Raw genomic sequence first — 21,247 nt, 5'->3', positions numbered from 1 at the left:
CACATTGATACCATTGGGCTGCAGGGTTCCCATGCGGAATATGCAGTGCTGTTCCTGCAATCTTTGGGATAGACATATCATCTGAGGAATGGGAGGGGGAAGTTGAAATGGTTTGCAACTGGGAGGTGCAGTTGTTTGTTGCAAACCGAGCGTAGGTGTTCCGCAAAGCGATCCCGAAGCCTCAGCTTGATTTCCCCAATGTACAGGAGGCCACAATGGAAACAGTGGATACAGTATACCACATTAGCAGATGTGCACTTGAATATCTGCTTAATGTGGAAAGGCTTCTTGGGGCCTGGGATGGTGGTGAGGGAGGAGGTGTAGGGGCAGGTGCAGCACTTCCTGTGGTTGCAGGGAAAAGTGCCGGGTGGAGCCGGAGGGGAGTGTGGAACGGACGAGGGAGTCCCGGAGAGAGTGGTCCCTCCTCCTTCTCTTTCAATTCCTCCCACGTCCAGTCCCTATACACCTGCATTCCTCATGCAGATGGCCTCGAGACCCTCCAATTCTTCCTGTCCCGCAGGCCCGACCAGTCCCCCTCCACTGACACCCTCATCCGCCTAATCCAACTCGTCCTCACCCTCAACAACTTCTCTTTCGATTCCTCCCACTTCCTACAAAGACAGTGGCCATGGGTACCCGCATGAGCCCAAGCTATGCTCTTTGCAGGTTACGCGCAACAATCCCTCTTCTGAAGCTACATTGGCCCTAAACCCCACCTCTTCCTTCATTACACTGATGACTGTATCCGTGCCATCTTGTGCTCCCACAAAGAGCTCGAACAGTTCATCCACTTCACCTACACCTTCCGTGCATCTGGACCATCTGATACCTCTCTTTCCTTCTTGGACCTTTCCGTTTCCATCTCTGGCAACTACCTGGAAACCGATATCCATTCCAAGCCCACCAACTCCCACAGCTACTTCGAATGCACCTCCTCCCATCCACCTTCCTGCAAAAATGCTATCCCCTATTTCCAATTCCTTCGCCTCTGCTGCATCTGCTCCCAGGATGAGGCATTCCACTCTCGAACATCTCAGATGTCCTTGTTTATCAAGGACTGCAACTTGGTCCGCTCAGTGGTCGAGAACACCCTCGACCGTGTATCTTGCATTTCCCACAACTCATCCCTCACACTCAATCCCCGCAACAACCAAAACAGAATCCCCCACGTCCTCACGTACCACCCACCAACCTCTGGATCCAATGCATCATCCTCCGACACTTCTGCCATCTGCAATCTGACCCCACCACCAAAGACATTTTTCCCTCCCCACCCTTATCTGCTTTCCGGAGGGACCACTCTCTCCGGGACTCCCTCATCCGTTCCACACTCCCTCCAGCTCCACTACACCCAGCACTTTTCCCTGCAACCACAGGATGTGCTACACCTGCCCCCACACCTCCTCCCTCACCACCCTCCCAGGTCCCAAGAAGATTTTCCACACTAAGCAGATGTTCATCTGCACATCTACTAATGTGGTATACTATATCCGCTGTTCCCGTTGTGGCCTCCTCTACATTGGGAAAACCAAGCGGAGGCTTGGGGACTGCTTTGCAGAGCACCTACATTCGTTTCGCATTAAACAACTGCACCTCCCAGTTGCGAACCATTTCAACTCCCCCTCTCATTCCTTAGACGACATGTCCATTCTGGGTCTCCTGCAGTGCCACAATGAATCCACCCAAAGGTTGCAGGAACAACAACTCATTGTGCTTGGGAATCCTGCAGCCCAATGATATCAATGTGGGCTTCACAAGTTTCAAAATCTCCCCTCCCCCTACTGCATCCCAAAACCAGCACATCTTGTGCCCGCCTTCTTAACCCCGTCCTTCCTCCCATCTATCCCCTCCTCCCACCTCAAGTCCCACCTCCATCTCCTACCTACTAACTTCGTCCTGCCCCCTTGACCAGTCCGTCCTCCCTGGACTGACCTATTCCCTTCCTAACTCCCCACTACGCTCACCTTTATTGGTTCCGTCTCCGCCTAGGTGACTTGTCTGTCTCCTCTCCATCAAATGTCTCCTCCATCCATCTTCTATCCGCCTCCCCCTCTCTCCCTATTTATTTCAGAACCCCCTCCCCTCCCCCATTTCTGAAGGGTCTAGGCCCAAAATGTTAGCTTTCCTGATTCTGATGCTGCTTCGCCTGCTGTGTTCATCCAGCTCTACACCTTATTACCTGGAATTTACACTGTCTGGTCCGTTATGGTAAGTAGTGTCATTTTTGGTTTTGCTCTGCATGAGTTTGTAGCCAGACGGTATAAATTCCAAGCGGAGTAGAACAACATCACTTTATCAGAGGCCTCAATGATGATGTTATGTTGCATAGTGATGAAACGCCTGAACAAAAACAAGCCAGTTTGGCAAACTAAGTCAACAACCTCACCCCACAACCTGAGCTACAAATCTTTGCTAAAACTTTAAATAAAATTTCATATTACATGCAATATCATAAATTAATTTAAATGGGTGATCAAGCACAAAACTCAAGGTAATGACATCATCTAAATTATAGATTACAATTCGATTAAAAATGTCCAGCACTTATTTTCTCTGGATCGCACTGAGAAAGATCTGAAATCCCTGGTTCTGTCAAACTCAAGTGATGCCTTTTCCAGCATCTGAATTACAACGGATGTATATTTTATTCAAATACTCCATCATGACGTGATGGTGTTTTTTAAATTCATTATACGTTAACATCTAGAGCACGGCTTGAAGGGCAAGCTATCAGTTTTATTCCAAATCAAGCTTCAATGAACTGAGTACCTTGGTTGTACAATTATATTACCTCCAGATTTTGTGGCCAAATTGGAATATCCTAAGCTCTATGATGATTCCAGGAATCATGAGCATCTAACACACTTGCCTGTGCAGTATATATAGTTCCAGGCATGGGCGAAATTCCATGTGAACCAGTATATCCAGAAACCTGTTAATAAACACAAATTAACTGAAATGATCTACAGTGACCACAGCTATAGATTAGTTCAATTCACAATTGTCAAGAGGACACAGCATTTTAAACATGGAATAAACCAAAGGATTCCAGAATTCAATATTACAGTTAATATGTTTAGAGATTTGCAACAGGAGTATGTATAAATCAATGCTGATTGAAGTAGAATTAGTGCTGCAAGATGATGTTTCCTCTATTGGCATTCTGTAGAAAGCACATACATGTTACTCTGACTATATAACAGAAAAATATTACTGCTATAACAGACTCTTGGTCCATGGTCTCTCAAGTATTAAGTGCTTCATTTAGACAAGTTTTAAAACTCCATGTTCTGCTACGGGGTAGGCTGAGATACTCCATGTCATCCAGTCACAACCTTGAATAAATGTATCAAGGCCATCACCATTCAATGAATTTGGTCTTTGTTGCATTTATGTTCGATTGATCCAAGTTATAATGTTACCATGTGTTGCAAATTCAGTGGTATTTTTCCCAAAAATGTTTTACAATGTCTGTTATTTACCTGATAATGATTATGCTGCACCATATGTTGTGGACTGGGAAAGAAACCATCACTGGATCTTGGACTTGGGTAGCCTGGTCTACTGGGCTATCGCAGAGAAACAAAGGAAAGAAATACACTGTAAATTATATCTGCTATTACAGCTGAATACAAAGGCCCAAATATTTGCACAGTACAGGTAAAGGAAGAGGTCAGATACATGATATGTGCACTACGTATGAAAGAAAATTAGTCATTTCAGACAGTTGGCTGGAAGATTCCACATTGGCCTTAAAGTTTAAGGTTAATTTCTGTAGGTAATCTTCCTACAACCTATGAGAAAATTTGACGATTAGCCAAAGTCAAATTTTCATCAGATGCAGTGGAAATAAAGTGGAGAACTGACTTGTAGAAAAACAGACACCATCCATCACAATTATCCAGTGTAGCTGGAGGCAAATTTACCCATTAACTGCAGTAATCGCTTACTCAAACTAAAGACCAATGATGAAGGTCAAAAAAGATCACCTTTCAACTGTGCTGTCTTTAGCTTGTTTATCTGCAGAAGCATACAGAGGATAATAAGAAAAGATCACTGTCTATTTATAGTAATTTTGTTAAAACAAACATACATTTTAAATGTATGTGTTTTAAAGTTTCATCATGCGAGGTATTGAATGGTTTCTTTCAACATGCTGAAATATCATTGACTACTGAGATAGACTAAAAAGAAACCTACATTTTAACGATAATGTGTAATGCTGAAACATATCTGCCGGTTAGATTTCTTTCAAACGAATCTCACCTAGCCATGTGTTCATTTAATGGCAGTGCCATTAAATAATCTTAACCATAATTTTTTTGGATGTTTATTTGATGACACAACAATGTACACCTTTAATGTATCAGCTGCCCCAAGCCCCTTGAGTGAGACACGAAAAACAAACTTCAAAGGCAAGCCACATACTAAGAGACAAGGAGAATTGCTCAAACAGTTGGTCAAAAATGTGGGTTTTACAGAAAGAGAGGTGGACAGCATGCTATTGGGCCAAGGCCAGTACTAGCATGGGTGTTATTGGTGAGGACAAAGAAAGGAAGGATGGACAAGAAAGCAGAGTCAGAGCAACACAGAGCTTTAGGAAGATGGAGAAAGAGGTTATGGGCTGATGGAAGACAGAGTGATAAGTGTTGAAAACTTGGTGTGGGTTGGAATATGGGCAGCATAGATTTAGAAAGGGTGGAGAATGAGTGTGAGCCTGGAAAGCTTTTGAATAATTTGGTGTGTGATTGAGAAAATCTCGAATGGGAATGCCAGCAGGGAGCAAAGCAGCAGGTAACATACGCAGGTGGAGGAGATAGCAGCAGGCATACAGTCAGTGACGTTGTTCATAATCAAAGAACACTGAGATTCTGAATAGTCATTTCTGCAGCAGGGGGCAGGAGGGAGATGAATTCAGTCGTGAGGGTAAAGGGGAATTTGGCAGAAATGGAAGTTGACAGCCTGGTTTTACGAAGTTTTAGGTAGAAACTGTGCTCATTTAAAACAATATAGCTACACACCCAGTAAAGTCTTAACTGGTGAAATCAGAGATTTGGTAACACCGTGACAACAGACTGTCTGTCTGTCTCTCTCTCTCTCTCTCTCACACACACACACACACACACAATCTATGGGGTTAATTTGTATTTGCAGATACGTTCTATTTTGTTCAAAGAGCACACAATTTATAGAGTCAAGGCAACATTTCATAAGTTCCTACTTTTGAATAAAACTAGTTTGACTCCAAACCAAGACACAAACACATTCTAAGCAAGGTCTCAAACCGAACATGCACTCTCCGGCCAAAAATGTCACTTCTTTACAATGATAAAACCTTCAGTTGTCTACAGAACAGTGAGTTGAAAGGAATTTGGGGATTTAGATGTATATATATCAATTAAAACATTCTAACTATTAAAGGTTTAACAGCATCTGAGGTTTGTTTAATACATTCTCATTGGTTGTGTGGCCCTTTGATCTTTTACTTATAAATACTGTGCCTGATGCCACCTCTCTCATTATCACCTGAAGAAGGAATGAGGGTCGGAAAGCTTGTGTTTTCAAATAAACTGCTGGACTACTTTCTGGTGTTGTGTGATATCTGACCTTGCCAACACAACCCATACAGAGAGGGAGGGAGAGGAGAGAGGAAGGAATTCACATTTGTAGCACCTTATAAATTCTCACTGCTATTATTGTAGTTAACTCTGCTATTATTGTAATGAACTGCACCGGCCAATTTGTTCAAAGCATGATCCTACAGCAAGTGACGGCAATTAAATCAATAAAAGCTGACAACAAACACTAGGTAATTTACTCCAGTCATCTTAGTCCTAAATACAAAATGTATTGCTTGTGTTTGAGTGCATTTTTCTGGTAGGTTGTTTCTTTGTTTAGTTTGACATGAAACAGTCGCAGACGTAAGACAAGCTTGAATAATCATGTCCATCCTGGGCCACCTGCAGTGCCATACTGATGCCACCCGAAGGTTGCAGGAACAGCAACTCATTTTCCGCTTGGGAACCCTGCAGCCCAATGGTATCAATCAAGCCTCAAAATCTCCCCTCCCCCCACTGCATCCCAAAACCAGCCCAGTTCGTCTCCGCCTCCCTAACCTGTTCTTCTTCTCACCTATCCCCTCCTCCCACCTCAAGCCACACCTCCATTTCCTACCTATTAACCTCATCCCGCCCCCTTGACCTGTCCGTCCTCCTCATACTGACCTATCCCCTCCCTACCTATACTCTCTTCTCCAACTATCTTCTTGTCTATCCATTTTCGGTCCGCTTCCCCCTCTCTCCCTACTCATTTCAGAACCCTCTCCCCATCCCCCTTTTCTGATGAAGGGTCTAGGCCCGAAATGCCAGCTTTTGTGTTCCTAAGATGCTGCTTAGCCTGCTGTGTTCATCCAGCTCCACACTTTGTTATCTTGAATAATCAGCTAACCTGAATTTATGTGTCATTCTATCACGTGGATTTACTGTATATCACAGGAGAACTGAGCACTGTGAATCAAAGCCATGATGACATCAAAGATTCATGAAATACTTCAAATCTTCAAGCCATAATTATCAAATTTGTCTTCTATGGTAACAGAGTGATTAGGGGGCAGAATCAGGCAGGTTGTAGAATGGGTAGCCTATTAATTTCCACTCACTTGTGATCCTGCTGAAGTTAAATTTTTGCTCCAAGATTAAAGGCAGTTTTCAGGTTAACGGGTTTGCACAAAGCGGGATAACTGGGCCACAGCCCAATTTGGGAGTTTAGTTCGGCATTAAGTAATGCATTCTCTGCCTCTTTGAATATTTTAATGCCTATGTGTACAAGTTAGATAGTGATTACATCAACATCTTCAATGGCAGAACTCCAACACAATACGTAACATTTACTTGGCTACTTTCAACTATAAATGTAGACACACCGATTTATAATGGTGCAAAATAAAAGAAAATGTCTGCGTGGATTTAAGATTTTAATGTAGTAATAAACATTCTACATTAGTTGCATTAAAATTATACAATGGCTTATATTTTTCTGCTCCAACTATGTCAGCGCACAAAGCAACTTTCACTTTAAAAACAATATGTGTGCGCTGAAAACTCAATTGGATTTCCTCTGACAAGATCCAGGAATATTTATGGATCTAGCAGGCAAATCAGCATAACAAAATTCAAAGTAACAACTCAAACTACATAACACAATCAAGTCTTCAGACTTATAAAACAAAGAAAAGAGTTAAATAATGGTCAGTTCTTTTCATTCATGTGGCTTGAACAAAGAGTATGTCATGGCTGTAGGAAAGTTACAGTGTAGGTTACAGGCCACATTCAAATCAAGCCAACCAGATGTCTTCAGATCTCTCATTCATTTCTATAAGTGCCATATAAAACATTTGCCGCTACAATAAGCTGTTGCCAGGTACGAATCACAGATCGAGGAACTCCCATCATATTGTTTATATACACCATACATCATGATATAGAAATAACTTTGTTAGTAGAGGAAAAAATTATCAGCTGAACATTTGACAATACCATTTCACGTAAAAACTATTGCCATCAGCTTTATTGATCAGAGAACAGGAAGGAGCGATTTAAAGATATATGGAAGCACAAAAAGACAAGCAATTAAAAGAAAGGACAAGTATTCAATCTTAGAACAGATACTTTGTGAGGAGGAAAGCTATAACAGACATGCTGGGTTAGACTGAACACACAGTTCATTCACTGCATCCAGGAATAAATAATAACTGCATGGGCAGCAAGTAAACAAAATGGTAGCTTTCAAAAGTTTTGTTAAAAAATGTTGTCATTGCTGAATATTTTTCTGCATCATCAGAACAGAAAAATGATGTGTTGAGAAGTGGGTTTAAGAATTTTCTCCAAAGAAAATTTGTACCAATTAAAGTATGCAAGAATTTTGTACTCAAAACGTAGGATTTAAGTGTTATTCATTTGGAGCGCTCCAGTTTTTGAGCACCACATTTAATCGTCAAGTATTTTCAGTTTTCTTAATTCATTCATAGAATATAACAAGGTCAGTATTTATTACCCATTCCTAATTGGTTGTAAGGAGGTGACACTGAGACACTGCAGTTCACGAGATGAAGGCACTGCAATAGTGCTATTAGTTGGGGGCTGGTTTAACTTTGTTGATTGGATGGCAGGTTTGTGATGCAGAGTGACACAAACAGCATGGGTTCAATTCCTCTATTGGCTGAGGTCACCATGAAGGTCTTACCTTCTCAACCTTTCCCCATGGCTGAGGTGTGGATCTCAGGTTAAACTCACACCAGCTGTCTCTCTGGGACAACGGTGACTTTACTTATTGTTACTGCTCCAAAATTGTGTGCCTCATCCCTAGTTTGAAACAGTATGGCTCATTACTAAATCCCACATTAGGTATTTTGTGATTTGCCAATTTCATGCCAAATAGGGAGTTAGCTGGCTACTGCTGCCAAAAAACTGATCAAACTTACAAAATTTATGTCTATAGAGAACTTAGTGTTCAGACAAAGAGGACACACTCCTGTTAATCGTGTCTGGATTTAAATCCAAATCTCAGAAGTGCAAAGCCATTGTCAAACTCACTGCATCACCCAATCATTCCCAAAGTATTCATAACATATTTATTGCTTGGAGAACATCTTGTCATTATATATCTTGAGAAGTAAAGGAGTGAAAGGTTAAGGAGGACAGGCAAGAAAGGGCTGATCAGATCAGCTATGATCTTATTGAGTGGTAGAGCAGGATCGAGGGGCAAGCTGGCCACCTCTTACTGTTAACTTTCATGTCTGTAAAGTCAAAAACATAAATAGTAAAACAAAAAATATGCGCTGACTGTATAGAGTGGTAACAGATGAATGTGCACCTCAGGATATTGATGGCCTAGTCACTAACCTATTAACCCAGAGGCCTAATTAACTACCTGGGGACTTTGGTTCAAATTCCACCAGTGCAGATAATGGAATTTGAATTCAATAAAAATCAGGAACTAAGGATCATATCTAATGATAATCATGAAACTATTGTTAATTCTCAAAACAAAACATCTGGCTCACTGAAATCCTTTAGTGAAGAAGAGTTGTCCTTACCTGATCTGGTCTACGTATGACTCCAGGCCCACAGATATATGGCAATATCTTAACTGCCCTCTGGGCAATTAGGGATGAATAATAAATGCTGGCCTGGCCAGTGATACCTACAATCCGTGAATGAATAAAAAATACCTATATAGTGGCCTTTTGATCTCAGTTCACAAATTTTGAAGATACCTTACATACCTGAAGTGTTTCTTTGTAGAAAATGAGGAGGGAAAATTGTTTTGTTATATTCTTGTGACATTTGGGCTTTAAAAGAAAAAAAAAATGGCATCTTTACAATTAAATTCTTTATTGAAATGGAAGGGGTATTGTTAAATTGCATTAATCTTATCCAGTATGTGTTTTAGATGTAACAGTTTAAAAGTGTTCACTATAAAAACACTATTTACTTCATTGATTTCTATTTTTAGCTACATGACAGTGCTGTGCTGATGTTTTGTTCCCTTTGCACAGTGAATCCTAACCATTGCTTCTTCCTGGGCTCTTCTCCATTCGCCAGACATCAATTGTTGCTGCAGATTTGCATTCAGCCTGTCAAAATAAAAGGGAAGCAGACGAGCACTCTGTCGATATGCTGAAGGGGGTACAGGAAGAAGCCTGTCAGAAGCAGACGCAGCAGCAGTGAATGGATGCCCATAAACTTCTGATGGTTGTTTTAGATATAAACAAAACTTGGTGCTGCGTTGGGAGAACTCAGGTAATGACAGACTGTCCAAGCTAAAACTGTGTTGCAAAGATGGCCAACGGGCTGGCTGCAGACAGACACAAAGCAGATTAAAGTAGAAAAGCAGCATGAATCAGCTTAACAAAATTATGAGACTATAACAAATGATAAATAAATATGCAAACTAAAATTGAAGACAATGCTACATGTCAAACATGGAAAATAATCTCAATTTCATAGTGCAATTTAAACAGAGACAGTGTTCCACAAATGAAACAGAACATTGCAAGCACCGGGCATTTCTACAAGAGGAAAGATTCAATGTGCTACTTTTAAAAAATCCTAATAATAAAACAAATATTTCCCAAAGACACAACTAATAAATCACAAAGGTATAACCATTTGGATTTGTGTACTAAGTATACAGCCTGCTGAAAAGCAACTTATTTCGTAGGACAGCACATGTTAAGTAATTGAGTGTATTGAAGCAGAGATAGATAGGTTCCCGATTAATGGGGGACCAAGGGTTACTGGGAGAAGGAAAGAGAATGGAGTTGAGAAATATATCAGCCATAATGAATGGCATGGGGACTTGATGGCCTAACTCTGCTCCTATGTCTATGATCTTTCAGTTAAACTAGCTTTGTCAAATCAAAACTTTCTTTGTATCTTTCCATACTGGTCAGTTTCGAGTTGTGGTTTCAAATATGTACTTAGGAAATGCCAGACAATATAAATTAATTTAAAGTTGCGTCTTTATGGAAGTATCTCAAAATTGCAGTAGGCCGTCTAGCTTATTTGCTTTAAATCAGGTTCTTTAGTAGCTAGCGCAGACTTGATAAGATACTTATATACTGCAGGAATAATCCATACCGTGTCAACATGGATTTCCAAAGCGGAAAAATCGTATTTAACTGATTTACTGAGGTTTTTTTTGATGAGACAGTTGGAAAGCTCAATGACGGTAATGCTATTGACATGGCAAACATGGATTTTGGCTTCGATACAATGCCATACAACAGATCAGAGAGGAAAGTTTAAGTCATGTTAATGACTAACGGGAAACATAGAATAACGGTCAACTGATATTTTTCAGGCTGGAAGGTGGCTTGGGGTGGAGTTCTTCAGGGGTCAGAATTGGCACCCTTGCTTTCCCTCATTTATTAATGATCTGGATCTTGGTGTGCAGGGGACAATTTCGAAGTTTTCACATGATATGAAGCTTGAAAGAAATGTAAGCTGTGGGAATCCCAAAGGACTCTGATGAGTTAGAGATGTGGACAGGCAGGTGGCAGATAAGGTTCAAAGTAGAGAAGTTTGAGGTGATTCAATGTTCTTCCAACCAAAGTGTATGACAGTATAAAGTAGGGAGTAAAATTCCAAATGGAGTGCAGCAGTGCATGGATCTGGGTGTATGCGTTGACAGAAATTATTGAAGATGGCAGGACAGGTGGAGAGAGCAGTTAATAAAGTATTCATTGTTCTCAGGTTCACTAATACATGCTTGTCCTCAGCTGTTAACTCCCAAGTTCTGGGAATTTTTTCCCCAACAGCTTCTGCATCTCTTTATTTCTGTCCTGTTTTAACGCTGCTTCTTAAAACTAATCCACTGAACCAACCTCTTTATTATTTGTTGTAATATGTCCCTTCTATGACTCAATGCTGCATTTTGTTTGGTAATGCTTCTTTGAGGTTTAAAGTATTTATAGAGCACCTCTAAAGGCAAGTTGTTGCTGCGACTAAGTTCATAAAAGTAAAACTTTGAAGGCAAGTCATATGATATTTTCCCATCACTGACAATCAATCCTAAAAACAAATACTTTAAGGCATTCTTCTACCAGTGCTAAATAAAAGATAGTTACAACTATCCTGTGTTACTTAGGTTGGAAGGGTGTTAGCAGTTTAAGAAAAAAATACATTTGTAGCAAACATTCAAGTTATTTAATGTCTTAGTATAACCCACAAAGAGATTCAAGGTGTCACTATCCCAAGCAATGAATTGAACAAACACGAAAAGAACAGCATGATATGAATATTAAAACAATTAGGTGTTTTTAAATAGAACAGGAAATTAGGTGCATTGGATATTCACAATACCTTTGGAGGGGCTTCATCTGATCCTCCCGAATCCCAGGAAACTGTGATCTGTCTTCTCTGCTCCATTCTCACTCTTTCTTCCTGTTGCACTTTCTCTTCTTCCAATATTGTACTGAAAGAAAGAAAGAAAATAATGCTTTGTTTAATTAGCAAGAAAACAGGGTGAACTGACCAAAAATTTGGAACAAAGGAACAGGAATAGGCCATCCAACCCGTTGAGCCTGCTCCACCATTCAGCACAATCATAGCTGATCGAACACTTCAATTTCTTTAACTCACACAATGCCACAACACTTTATACAATTGGTAATCAAATATTTATCAACCTTAAACTTATTCATAGACTGAACATCCGCAGCCATCTGGGGTAGAGAATTCCAAAGGTTCACACACTCTGAACAAAACAAAATTGTCACCTCAGTTCTAAATGGCATTCCTCTTATTTTAAATTGTATCCAACAATTCTAGACTCTCTTACCAAGAGAAACATCCTATCTGCATCAAGGTAGATGAACAGGGGGCTGGAAGAACACAGCATGCCACACAACATCAGGAGGAAAGGAGCAGTTAATGCTTTGGGTATTACCCTTCTTCAGGGCTGAAGGTTTTGAGTTATGGACCTGCGGTTCGCAACTTTGTGTTTACACATGCAGTTAATTCAGTGTCCGTGATACCACTGACCAAAATCTGAACTACACCAGTGATTACAACAGCAGGTCAGGGGCTAGGAATTCTGCAGCAAATAACACCCTTCCTGACTCCCCAAAGCCTATCTTTTACAATGAATGTGTTAGAACTGAGTTTGACAGCTTCAAATGGATGTTTCATACAATTTTGATACTTTGAAAGCATAAAAACCAAAAGAACTGCAGATGCTCTAAATCATAATTAAAAACTAGAAGTTGCTGGAAATGCTCAGCATGTCTGGCAGCATCTGTGAAAAGAAATCAGCATTAACATTTCAGGTCTGGTGACCCTTGCTTAGAATTCTAACTTTGAAAGTATGTAAGTTGCGGGCAGACCAAATGAGCGTCTTTCACCGCATTGATGGTCCTCCAGGCGCAGTTGATGTTGGTCTCAGTGTGCGACCCGCGTCATGGAGCTGCTCGGGACGAACCTCGACAAATACCACTGCATCCCTTCCAGACCTCCTGCGTATAGGCACACTCCAGAAGGAGGTGATCGACAGTCTCGTCCTCCCCGCAGCCACCTCGAGGGCAGCGTGCGGTGGCGCAGAGATTCCGGGCATGCAAAAAGGATCTCACTGGCAGAGCCCCTCTCACCGCCAGCCAAGCAATGTCCTTGTGCTTGTTTGAAAGTTCTGGCGATGAGGCATTCTGCCAAACGACTTTGACAGTCTGCGTGGGGAACCACACGACGGGATCCACCCTCTCCTTTTCCCGAAGGGTCTCGAGGATACTATGTGCTGACCACTGTCTGACGGCCTTGTGTTCAAAGGTGTTTCCTTTCAAAAATTTCTCCACGAAGGACAGGTGGTACGGAACGGTCCAACTCCTCGGAGCGTTCCTCAGCAACGAGGCCAGGCCCATCCTTCGCAACACCGGGAACAGGTAGAATCTCAGTAAGTAGTGACACTTGGTGTTTGCGTACTGAGGGTCTACGCACAGCTTGATGCAGCCACACACAAAGGTAGCCGTCAGGGCGAGGGTGGCGTTCGGTACGCCCTTTCCCCCATTTTCCAGGTCTTTGTACATGGTGTCCCTGCGGACCCGGTCCATCCTCGACCCCCAAATGAAGTGGAAGATGGCCTGGGTGACCGCAGCGGTGCAGGTCCAGGGAATAGGCCAGGCCTGCGCCACATACAACAGTATCGAAAGCCCCTTGCACCGGACAACCAGGTTCTTACCCGCGATGGAGGGGGACCGGAGCGTCCACCTGCCCAGCTTCTGCTTCAGTTTGGTGATACGCTCCTCCCAAGTCTTAGTGCACGCCCCAGCTCCAACAAACCAAACACCCAGCACCTTCAGGTAGTCTGTCCTGACGGTGAAGGGGATGAAGGAGCGGTTGTCCCAGTTCCCGAAGAACATGACCTCGCTCTTACCCCATTGACTTTGGCACCCGAGGCCAGTTCAAACTGGCCGCAGATGTCCAATAGTCTACTCATCGATTGACGATCGGTGCAGAAGACGGCGACATCGTCCATGGACAGGAAGGTCTTGACCTGAAGGCCTCCGCTGCCTGGGATAGTCACGCCCTTCAGGCTCACGTCCTTCCTGATGGATGCGGCGAAGGGCTCCACACAGCACACGAACAAGGCAGGAGAGAGCGGGCAGCCCTGCCTGACTCCAGATCTAACAGGAAAACTGTCCAATTCCCACCCGTTGATCGAGACTACGCTAACAATGTTGGCGTAGTGCAGCCGGATCCAATTGCGGATGCCCTCCCTGAACCCCAATTTGGAGAGGACGTCCCTCATGTAAGCATGAGAGACCCTGTCGAAGGCCTTCTCCTGGTCCAGGCTGACGTGGCAGGTGTCCACCCGCCTGTCCTGTACGTAGGCGATCGTATCCCTGATCAGTGCGAGGCTCTCAGCGATCTTCCTGCCCGGCACAGCACAGGTTTGGTTAGGGTGAATCACCGACTCCAGGACAGACCTGACCCGGTTGGCTATGACCTTGGCCAGGACTTTGTAGTCCACGTTCAATAGTGAAATGGGACGCCAATTCTTAATTTCTTCCCTCTCCCCCTCCCTCTTGTAAATGAGGCTGATGATGCCCTTCCTCATGGACTTGCACATTTCCCCTGCCCGAAGCGCACTATCGTACACCTCCAGCAGGTCCTGGCCGACCAGGCCCCACAGAGCGGAATACAGCTCGACCGGTAAGCCGTCGCTCCTGGGAGTCCTATTCCTCTCCAAGGACTTGAGGGCTCTGGTCAGCTCGTCCAGGGATATTGGCTGGTCCAGCCACTCCCTCGTGCCGTTATCTAAGACCTCCGTGATAGATGACAGGAACGACTCGGAGGCCGTGCTGTCCGTGGGCTTCGTGTCATACAGTCCGGCATAGAAGGATCTGCTGATCCTCAGAATGTCGGGCCGAGACGACGTCACCGAGCCGCCGTCCTCTTTCAGCCGGCTAAGCACAGAGCTCTCTTTGTGCACCTTCTGAAAGAAGGAACGCGAGCATGTCTCGTCCTGCTCCACGGAGCGGACCCTGGACCGGAAGATTATCCTGGAGGCCTCCGCGGTGAACAGCGAGGCTTGCTGGCCCCTCACCTCGCGGAGGTCCTCCGTGACATCGACCCCCATCAACTGCAGAAGGAGCAGGTTCTGCACCCTTTTCTGGAGTCGCGACAGCTTTCCCAGCCTCTCTCTCGCCTTCTGAACACCCTTGAGGACAAAGAACCTCTTGATGTTCTCCTTCACTGTCTCCCACCAGTCGCCCGGAGACTCAAAGAGGGGTTTCACGGTTCTCCAACCGGCATACTCACTCTTAAGCTCCTTGATGTTCTCTGGGGTCAACAGAGTCGTGTTGAGCTTCCACGTCCCCTTGCCGGCCGGCTGGTCATCCTGTAAGTGACAGTCGGCCAGCAGGAGGCAGTCGTCGGAGAAGAACACTGGCTCGACGCCGGTGGACCTGACCGAGAATGCCCGTGACACAAACAGGAAGTCTATCCTTGAGCGAATAGACCCGTCTGGCCGCGATCAGGTGTACCTCCGCTGCGCTCCATCTGTAGGGTGCTGAAGACGTCGAGCAGCTTGGCATCCTTCACCATGCCCATCAGGAATCTGGACGTGACGTCCAGTTGACTCCCCCCACCCGCTGTCCCCACGCCAGATCTTCCATCTGCATCGATGATGCAGTTGAAGTCTCCACCTAGGATGACCGGCCTGGACGTAGCCAGCAGGGGTGGAAGCCGCTGCAGGACGGCCAACCGGTCATTCCGTACCGTTGGGGCGTACACGTTGATCAGCCTCAGGGGAGCATTCCTGTAGGTGACGTCAGCCACTAGGAAGCACCCCCCCACCACATCCTGAACTTGAGAGATGGTGAAGTCGCGCCTCTGCAGCAGAATAGCCAGGCCCGAGGAGCGACAGTCTATATCCCCCAACCAGATTGAAGGCCCACAGGTCCAGGCGCCGGACCATTTCCCGTACCTGCCGAGGTGCGGTATCCCGCACTCCTGCAGAAACAGGAGGTCCGCCTTGATGGTGGTCAGGTAGGCCAACGTGGATACACATCTTGCGGTGGACTTGACACTGCGCACATTAATGCTCACAACTCATACCCCCATTGTGGGCAGTGACGGCAGTACCCTCCCCAAGTCCAAGGTTCAGCCCCTCCATCTGTCCCTTCATGCCCATTGCCCAGGCTAACTACTGGACGCTCTCCGGGCTCAGGAAACCGTCTGTGCTGCCTTCCAGGTGGCATCCCCCCATCAGGGGTACGGAGGCAGGAGGGTCCGGCTCTGGGTCAGGCTGGGGACGCACTGTTACCTCCTTCCTGCCTGGAAGTTCCGGGGGGCCCTCCAGTGCCCCAGCGGCACTTGACTGGGTGTTGGAGGGAGCCTCAGGACGCCTCCCGTCACCTGGAAGCGTGGTGCTGCTTTCCTTCTCCCTCGAGATCTTTAACTTCTGCTTCGGGTGGGCCCTCTCCGAATCTCCCTCGTCAGAGGAGCTCTTATAGCCCCCCTGTAGCTGCCTCTTCCCGCCTGATGGTTGCGGTTCCTGGGCCCGTCGACGCACCTTCCTCCTCGCTTTCCGGACCGTCATCCACTCCCCTGGGTCGCCTGTCGCCACCTCCATCGACTCCGGGTTGTCGGGGGTGGGGGTGAACGGAGCCTGCAGGGGCGCTTTGCTGGCCTCGGGCCCATCCTGCGGGGCTGGGCCCTCCTGCACGACCTGGCCCTCCTGCACATTAGTGGGGTCCTTGCAGGGCTCTGGTGCCTTCCTCTCCTCCGGCGGGGCTGGCCCCGCATTGCACCCTGCCGGCGACCTGGGCGTAGGTGGTCCCCCGCTGCGGGCATGCCCTATAGAGGTGGCCCGCTTCCCCACAAAGGTTGCAGCTTTTCTCTTGTGGGCAATCCTTTGCAAGGTGTCCCTCCTCCCTGCAGCTCCTGCAGATGGTGGCTTTGCAGTCGGCCGCCACATGACCTGACCTACCACAGGCATGGCAGACTTTAGGTTGCCCTGCATAGGTCAGGTAGCCCTTGCTCCCACCGACCGCGAAGCTGGATGGTGGGTGTACGATGTTCCCGTCCACGACCATCCTCAGCGTCACCTTGACCTGCCTCTTACTGGTCCAGATGCCAAAGGGGTCCATGATGTCGGTTAGGTCCCCTTTCACCTTCACATACCTTCCGAGGAAGGTCAGGACATCAACTGCTGGCACATGCGGGTTGTACATGTGTTCAGTCACCATACGGCTCCTCTGCACTGGCATCACAAACAGCGGGACAGCGGTCAATACAGAGAAGGGGCCCTCACCTCCTTTCTCCTTGAAAACCTCCAGGAAGTGCTCGCAAAGCTTGGCACTCCTGAAGGTCACATCGTAAAAACCTCCTCCTGGGAAATCCTGCAGGCAGTAAATGTCCGCAGCAGCGAACCCGTAACAGTCCAACAGGACCCTCTGAAGGTGAGGTCCACAGGTGCACCTTCATCCACCTTCTTTACGGAAACATGGATGGTGTTCCGGACCCCCTGACCTGGGGCACGAGCACTTGCCGCAGCCATCGTTGCAGGTTGGCTGCTCCCCTGAACCAGCGTTAGGCCGAAGCCATTATTAAGATCCACTGGTCGCAAGGGTGCACAGCCAACCCGACGTCTTCCTTTCACCTCCAACACAGCACTCTCCCCCTCTCGGTCCACAAGAGAGTGGGTCTTTATTTTGTTCCAGATGTCAGCTGGTTCACTGAGCTTGGGGGGTGTGTTCCCAGATGTTTTGTCGCCATTCTAGGTAACATCAACAGTGAGCCTCCGACGAAGCGCTGGTGTTATGTCCCACTTTCTATTTATCTGGTTAGGTTTCCTTGGGTTGGTGATGTCATTTCCTGCGTTTGTGATGTCATTTCCTGTTCTTTTTCTCAGGGGATGGTAGATTGGCTCCAAGTCAATGTGTTTGTTGATGGAATTCCGGTTGGAATGCCATGCTTCTAGGAATTCTTGTGCGTGTCGCTGTTTGGCTTGTCCTAGGATGGATGTGTTGTACCAATCAAAGTGATGTCCTTCCTCATCTGTATGTAAGGATACGAGTGATAGTGGGTCATGTTGTTTTGTGGCTAGTTGATGTTCATGTATTCTGGTGGCTAGCTTTCTGCCAGTTTGTCCAATGTAGTGTTTGTCACAGTTCTTGCAAGGTATTTTGTAGATGACGTTTGTCTTATTTGTTGTCCGTATAGGGTCTTTTTAGTTCATTAGCTGCTGTCTTAGTGTGTTGGTGGGTTTGTGGGCTACCCTGATGCCAAGAGGTCCGAGTAGTCTGGCAGTCATTTCGGAAATGTCTTTGATGTAGGGGAGAGAGGTTATCGTTTATGAGCCCGTTTTGTCTGTTTGTTTGGGTTTATTGCTGAGGAAATCGGCGGACTGTGTTCATAGGGTACCCATTCTTTTTGAATATGCTGTATAGGTGATTTTCCTCTGCTCTGCGTAGTTCCTCTGTGCTGCAGTGTGTGCTGGCTCGTTGGAATAATGTTCTAATGCAGCTTCGTTTGTGGGTGTTGGGATGGTTGCTCCTGTAGTTCAGTATTTGGTCCGTATGTGTTGTTTTCCTGTAGACGCTGGTTTGAAGTTCCCCATTGACTGTTCGCTCTACTGTGACATCTAGGAATGGCAGTTTGTTGTTGTTTTCCTCCTCTTTTGTGAATGTTATGCCAGTAAAGGGTATTATTGATGGTCTTGAAGGTTTCCTCTAATTTGTTTTGTTTAGTGATGACAAAGGTGTCATCCACATAGCGGACCCAAAGTTTGGGTTGGATGGTTGGCAGAGCTGTTTGTTCGAGTCTCTGCATTACTGCCTCTGCTAAGAACCCTGATATCGGAGATCCCATGGGTGTACCGTTGGTTTGTCTGTAGGTTTTGTTATTGAAAGTGAAGTGGGTGGTGAGGCATAGGTCCACTAGCTTGATGATGTCCTTGCTGATGAGGTTGGTGGTGTCTGGTGTATGTGTCTTGGGTTCTTCTAATAGTGTAGTCAGTGTTCCTTTGGCCAGGTTGATGTTGATGGACGTGAACAGGGCTGTTACATCAAAGGAGACCATTATTTCATCCTCTTCTATCTTGGTGTCTTTGATGGTGTTCAGGAATTCTTGGGGAGAGCGAATGGAGTGGTGGGAGTCTTCTACTAGGTGTTTTAGTCTTTGGTGTAGTTCCTTGGCTAATCTGTAGGTTGGTGTTCCAGGTAGCGACACTATGGGTCTGAGTGGGGCTCCTAGTTTGTGAATTTTTGGTAGTCCGTAGACGCGTGGTGCGTTGGATCCATCTGGTTTCATTTTTTTGGAAGTCTCTCTTGTTTAATTCTCCAGATTTTTGAAGTTTTTTGAGTAAGGCTGTGATTCGGTTCTCTAGTTGTGGGGTCGGCTCTATTGCCACCTGTTGGTAAGTGTCGGTATCTGCAAGCAGTGTGTTCGCTTTCTCAATGTAGTCTGTTCGGTTTCAGATGACTGTCAAGCGTCCTTTTGTGGTCTCGGCCCGAAGCATCAGCTTTTGTGCTCCTGAGATGCTGCTTGGCCTGCTGTGTTCATCCAACTTCACACTTTGTTATCTTGGATTCTTCAGCATCTGCAGTTCCCATTATCTCAGATACACAAGGTGGTCCTTTCTGTTGCTGAAGATTTCAGTTCCCATTCCCAAGGCCTTAGTTGGTAGAAAACCACCTGAAGTATTGATTACAAGATGCACTCTGAACTATGCTATATCAATATGAACATACTTTCAAAGTTAGAATTCTAAGGAAGGGTCACCAGACCTGAAATGTTAATGCTGATTTCTTTTCACAGATGCTGCCAGACGTGCTGAGCATTTCCAGCAACTTCTAGTTTTTATTATGATTTAGAGCATCTGCAGTTCTTTTGGTTTTTATGCTTTCAAAGTATCAAAATTTGGTCTAGGCCCGAAGCATCAGCTTTTGTGCTCCTGAGATGCTGCTTGGCCTGCTGTGTTCATCCAGCTTCACACTTTGTTACCTTGTGTATCCAATGCTTTTGACTAAAACAAATATTAGAAAAGTTAAAACTTTTGAAATTAATTAAATAATATAGTCACATGATAACCTGATAAATTCCCATTCATTCAATAAATCAGAACATGCCAAATTGGTTGTTTATTTCAAGCCTTTTAGGTCTTTTCTCACAAAGGTTGTATTCAGTTCACACAGGACTTAATCATGCATTAGGCAGCTGTCTCTTGTCCTATTGTATTAATTGACTATTTTCTTCCCTGGTAAGGAAAGCTTTGATTGCAAAAGCCTTCATGATTTAATTAACCCTATCCATTCACAGCATTCATCCTGTCCACTGATTCACTTCTAAGGACACATTTATGTTAATTTGCTAGAGTATTTCTTCAATTATCCAAGTTAAAAATGATAAACAGAACTCAAAACGACATTGTCTCTATATGAAACAAGGGTTACAAATGGAGTTTGCCCAAAACTAGACACTTACATAATATTTCCTAACGCTTATTGGAATTCTAAAATGACAATCTTCTTATCACGAAACATGCAACCGCAATAAATGCTATATGTTAACAAAGCATTGTATTTATCTCAGAGGGAATTATTGATCTAAACATGCACCTGCACACAGGAAGCTGGGATTGACTGCCATTCAAAAAGGGCGGAAACTTGCACTTATCAATTTCTAAGTTCTCAATCAAATTTCGTTACAGCTCTTTCTCTGATCTCAGTTAAAATAACAGAGGGGTGGTAAACTTTTTCTTCAATGATGTGGAACACATTACATGTGGAGCAATGGAGTTATACAGCATTTGTAACCAAAAAAATGGCTTCAAGACAAGATGAGTGCCACATTATATCAATATATGTACCTATAACATGGCATAACAAGTGAAGCATTTAATTGTCTAACAAGTTGGCTTGAGGTAACATTTATTCGTACTATCGAATGTAATGCATCAAGAATGTGAAAAATGTCAAGATATTTAAATCCAAGTTAGTTGAATGAATTTTTTTAACATCCAAAACAACTTCCTTTCAGGAAATTCAACTGCTCACCAGTCCTTCGCGAACGATGTTCTGCAATGAAGGTATCATAACCAAGTTTGAGCATGTCACAATTGCACAAACATTTTTCCGGTATTAGTCACTAGCCAACAACCAACAGTGGGAACATTAGCTGATTATATTACTCTCTTCCAGCACTAAAGCAATAGGGCCAACAGGAGTACCTAGAATCAATTATAACAT

At 44.8% G+C, this 21,247-nt stretch overlaps 1 protein-coding gene across 18 annotated transcripts in view; it reads right to left on the bottom strand.

The window, feature by feature from the left end:
* Window positions 1–21,247, bottom strand: part of LOC125451742 (focal adhesion kinase 1) — a 481,699-nt gene that overhangs the window by 47,335 nt on the left and 413,117 nt on the right. For 17 of the 18 annotated variants that reach the window (XM_059646207.1, XM_059646206.1, XM_059646200.1 and 14 more), the window contains 3 exons: window positions 11,865–11,976; window positions 3,483–3,569; window positions 2,870–2,932 (listed from right to left, as the gene is read on the bottom strand). In XM_059646207.1, the coding sequence (XP_059502190.1) occupies window positions 2,870–2,932; window positions 3,483–3,569; window positions 11,865–11,976 (262 nt within the window). The other variant, XM_059646209.1, reaches the window with a different exon arrangement.

The sequence above is a fragment of the Stegostoma tigrinum genome, chromosome 5 (assembly GCF_030684315.1).
Source record: "Stegostoma tigrinum isolate sSteTig4 chromosome 5, sSteTig4.hap1, whole genome shotgun sequence".
NCBI lineage: Eukaryota > Metazoa > Chordata > Chondrichthyes > Orectolobiformes > Stegostomatidae > Stegostoma > Stegostoma tigrinum.
This window is presented reverse-complemented; position numbering and strand designations above follow the sequence as displayed.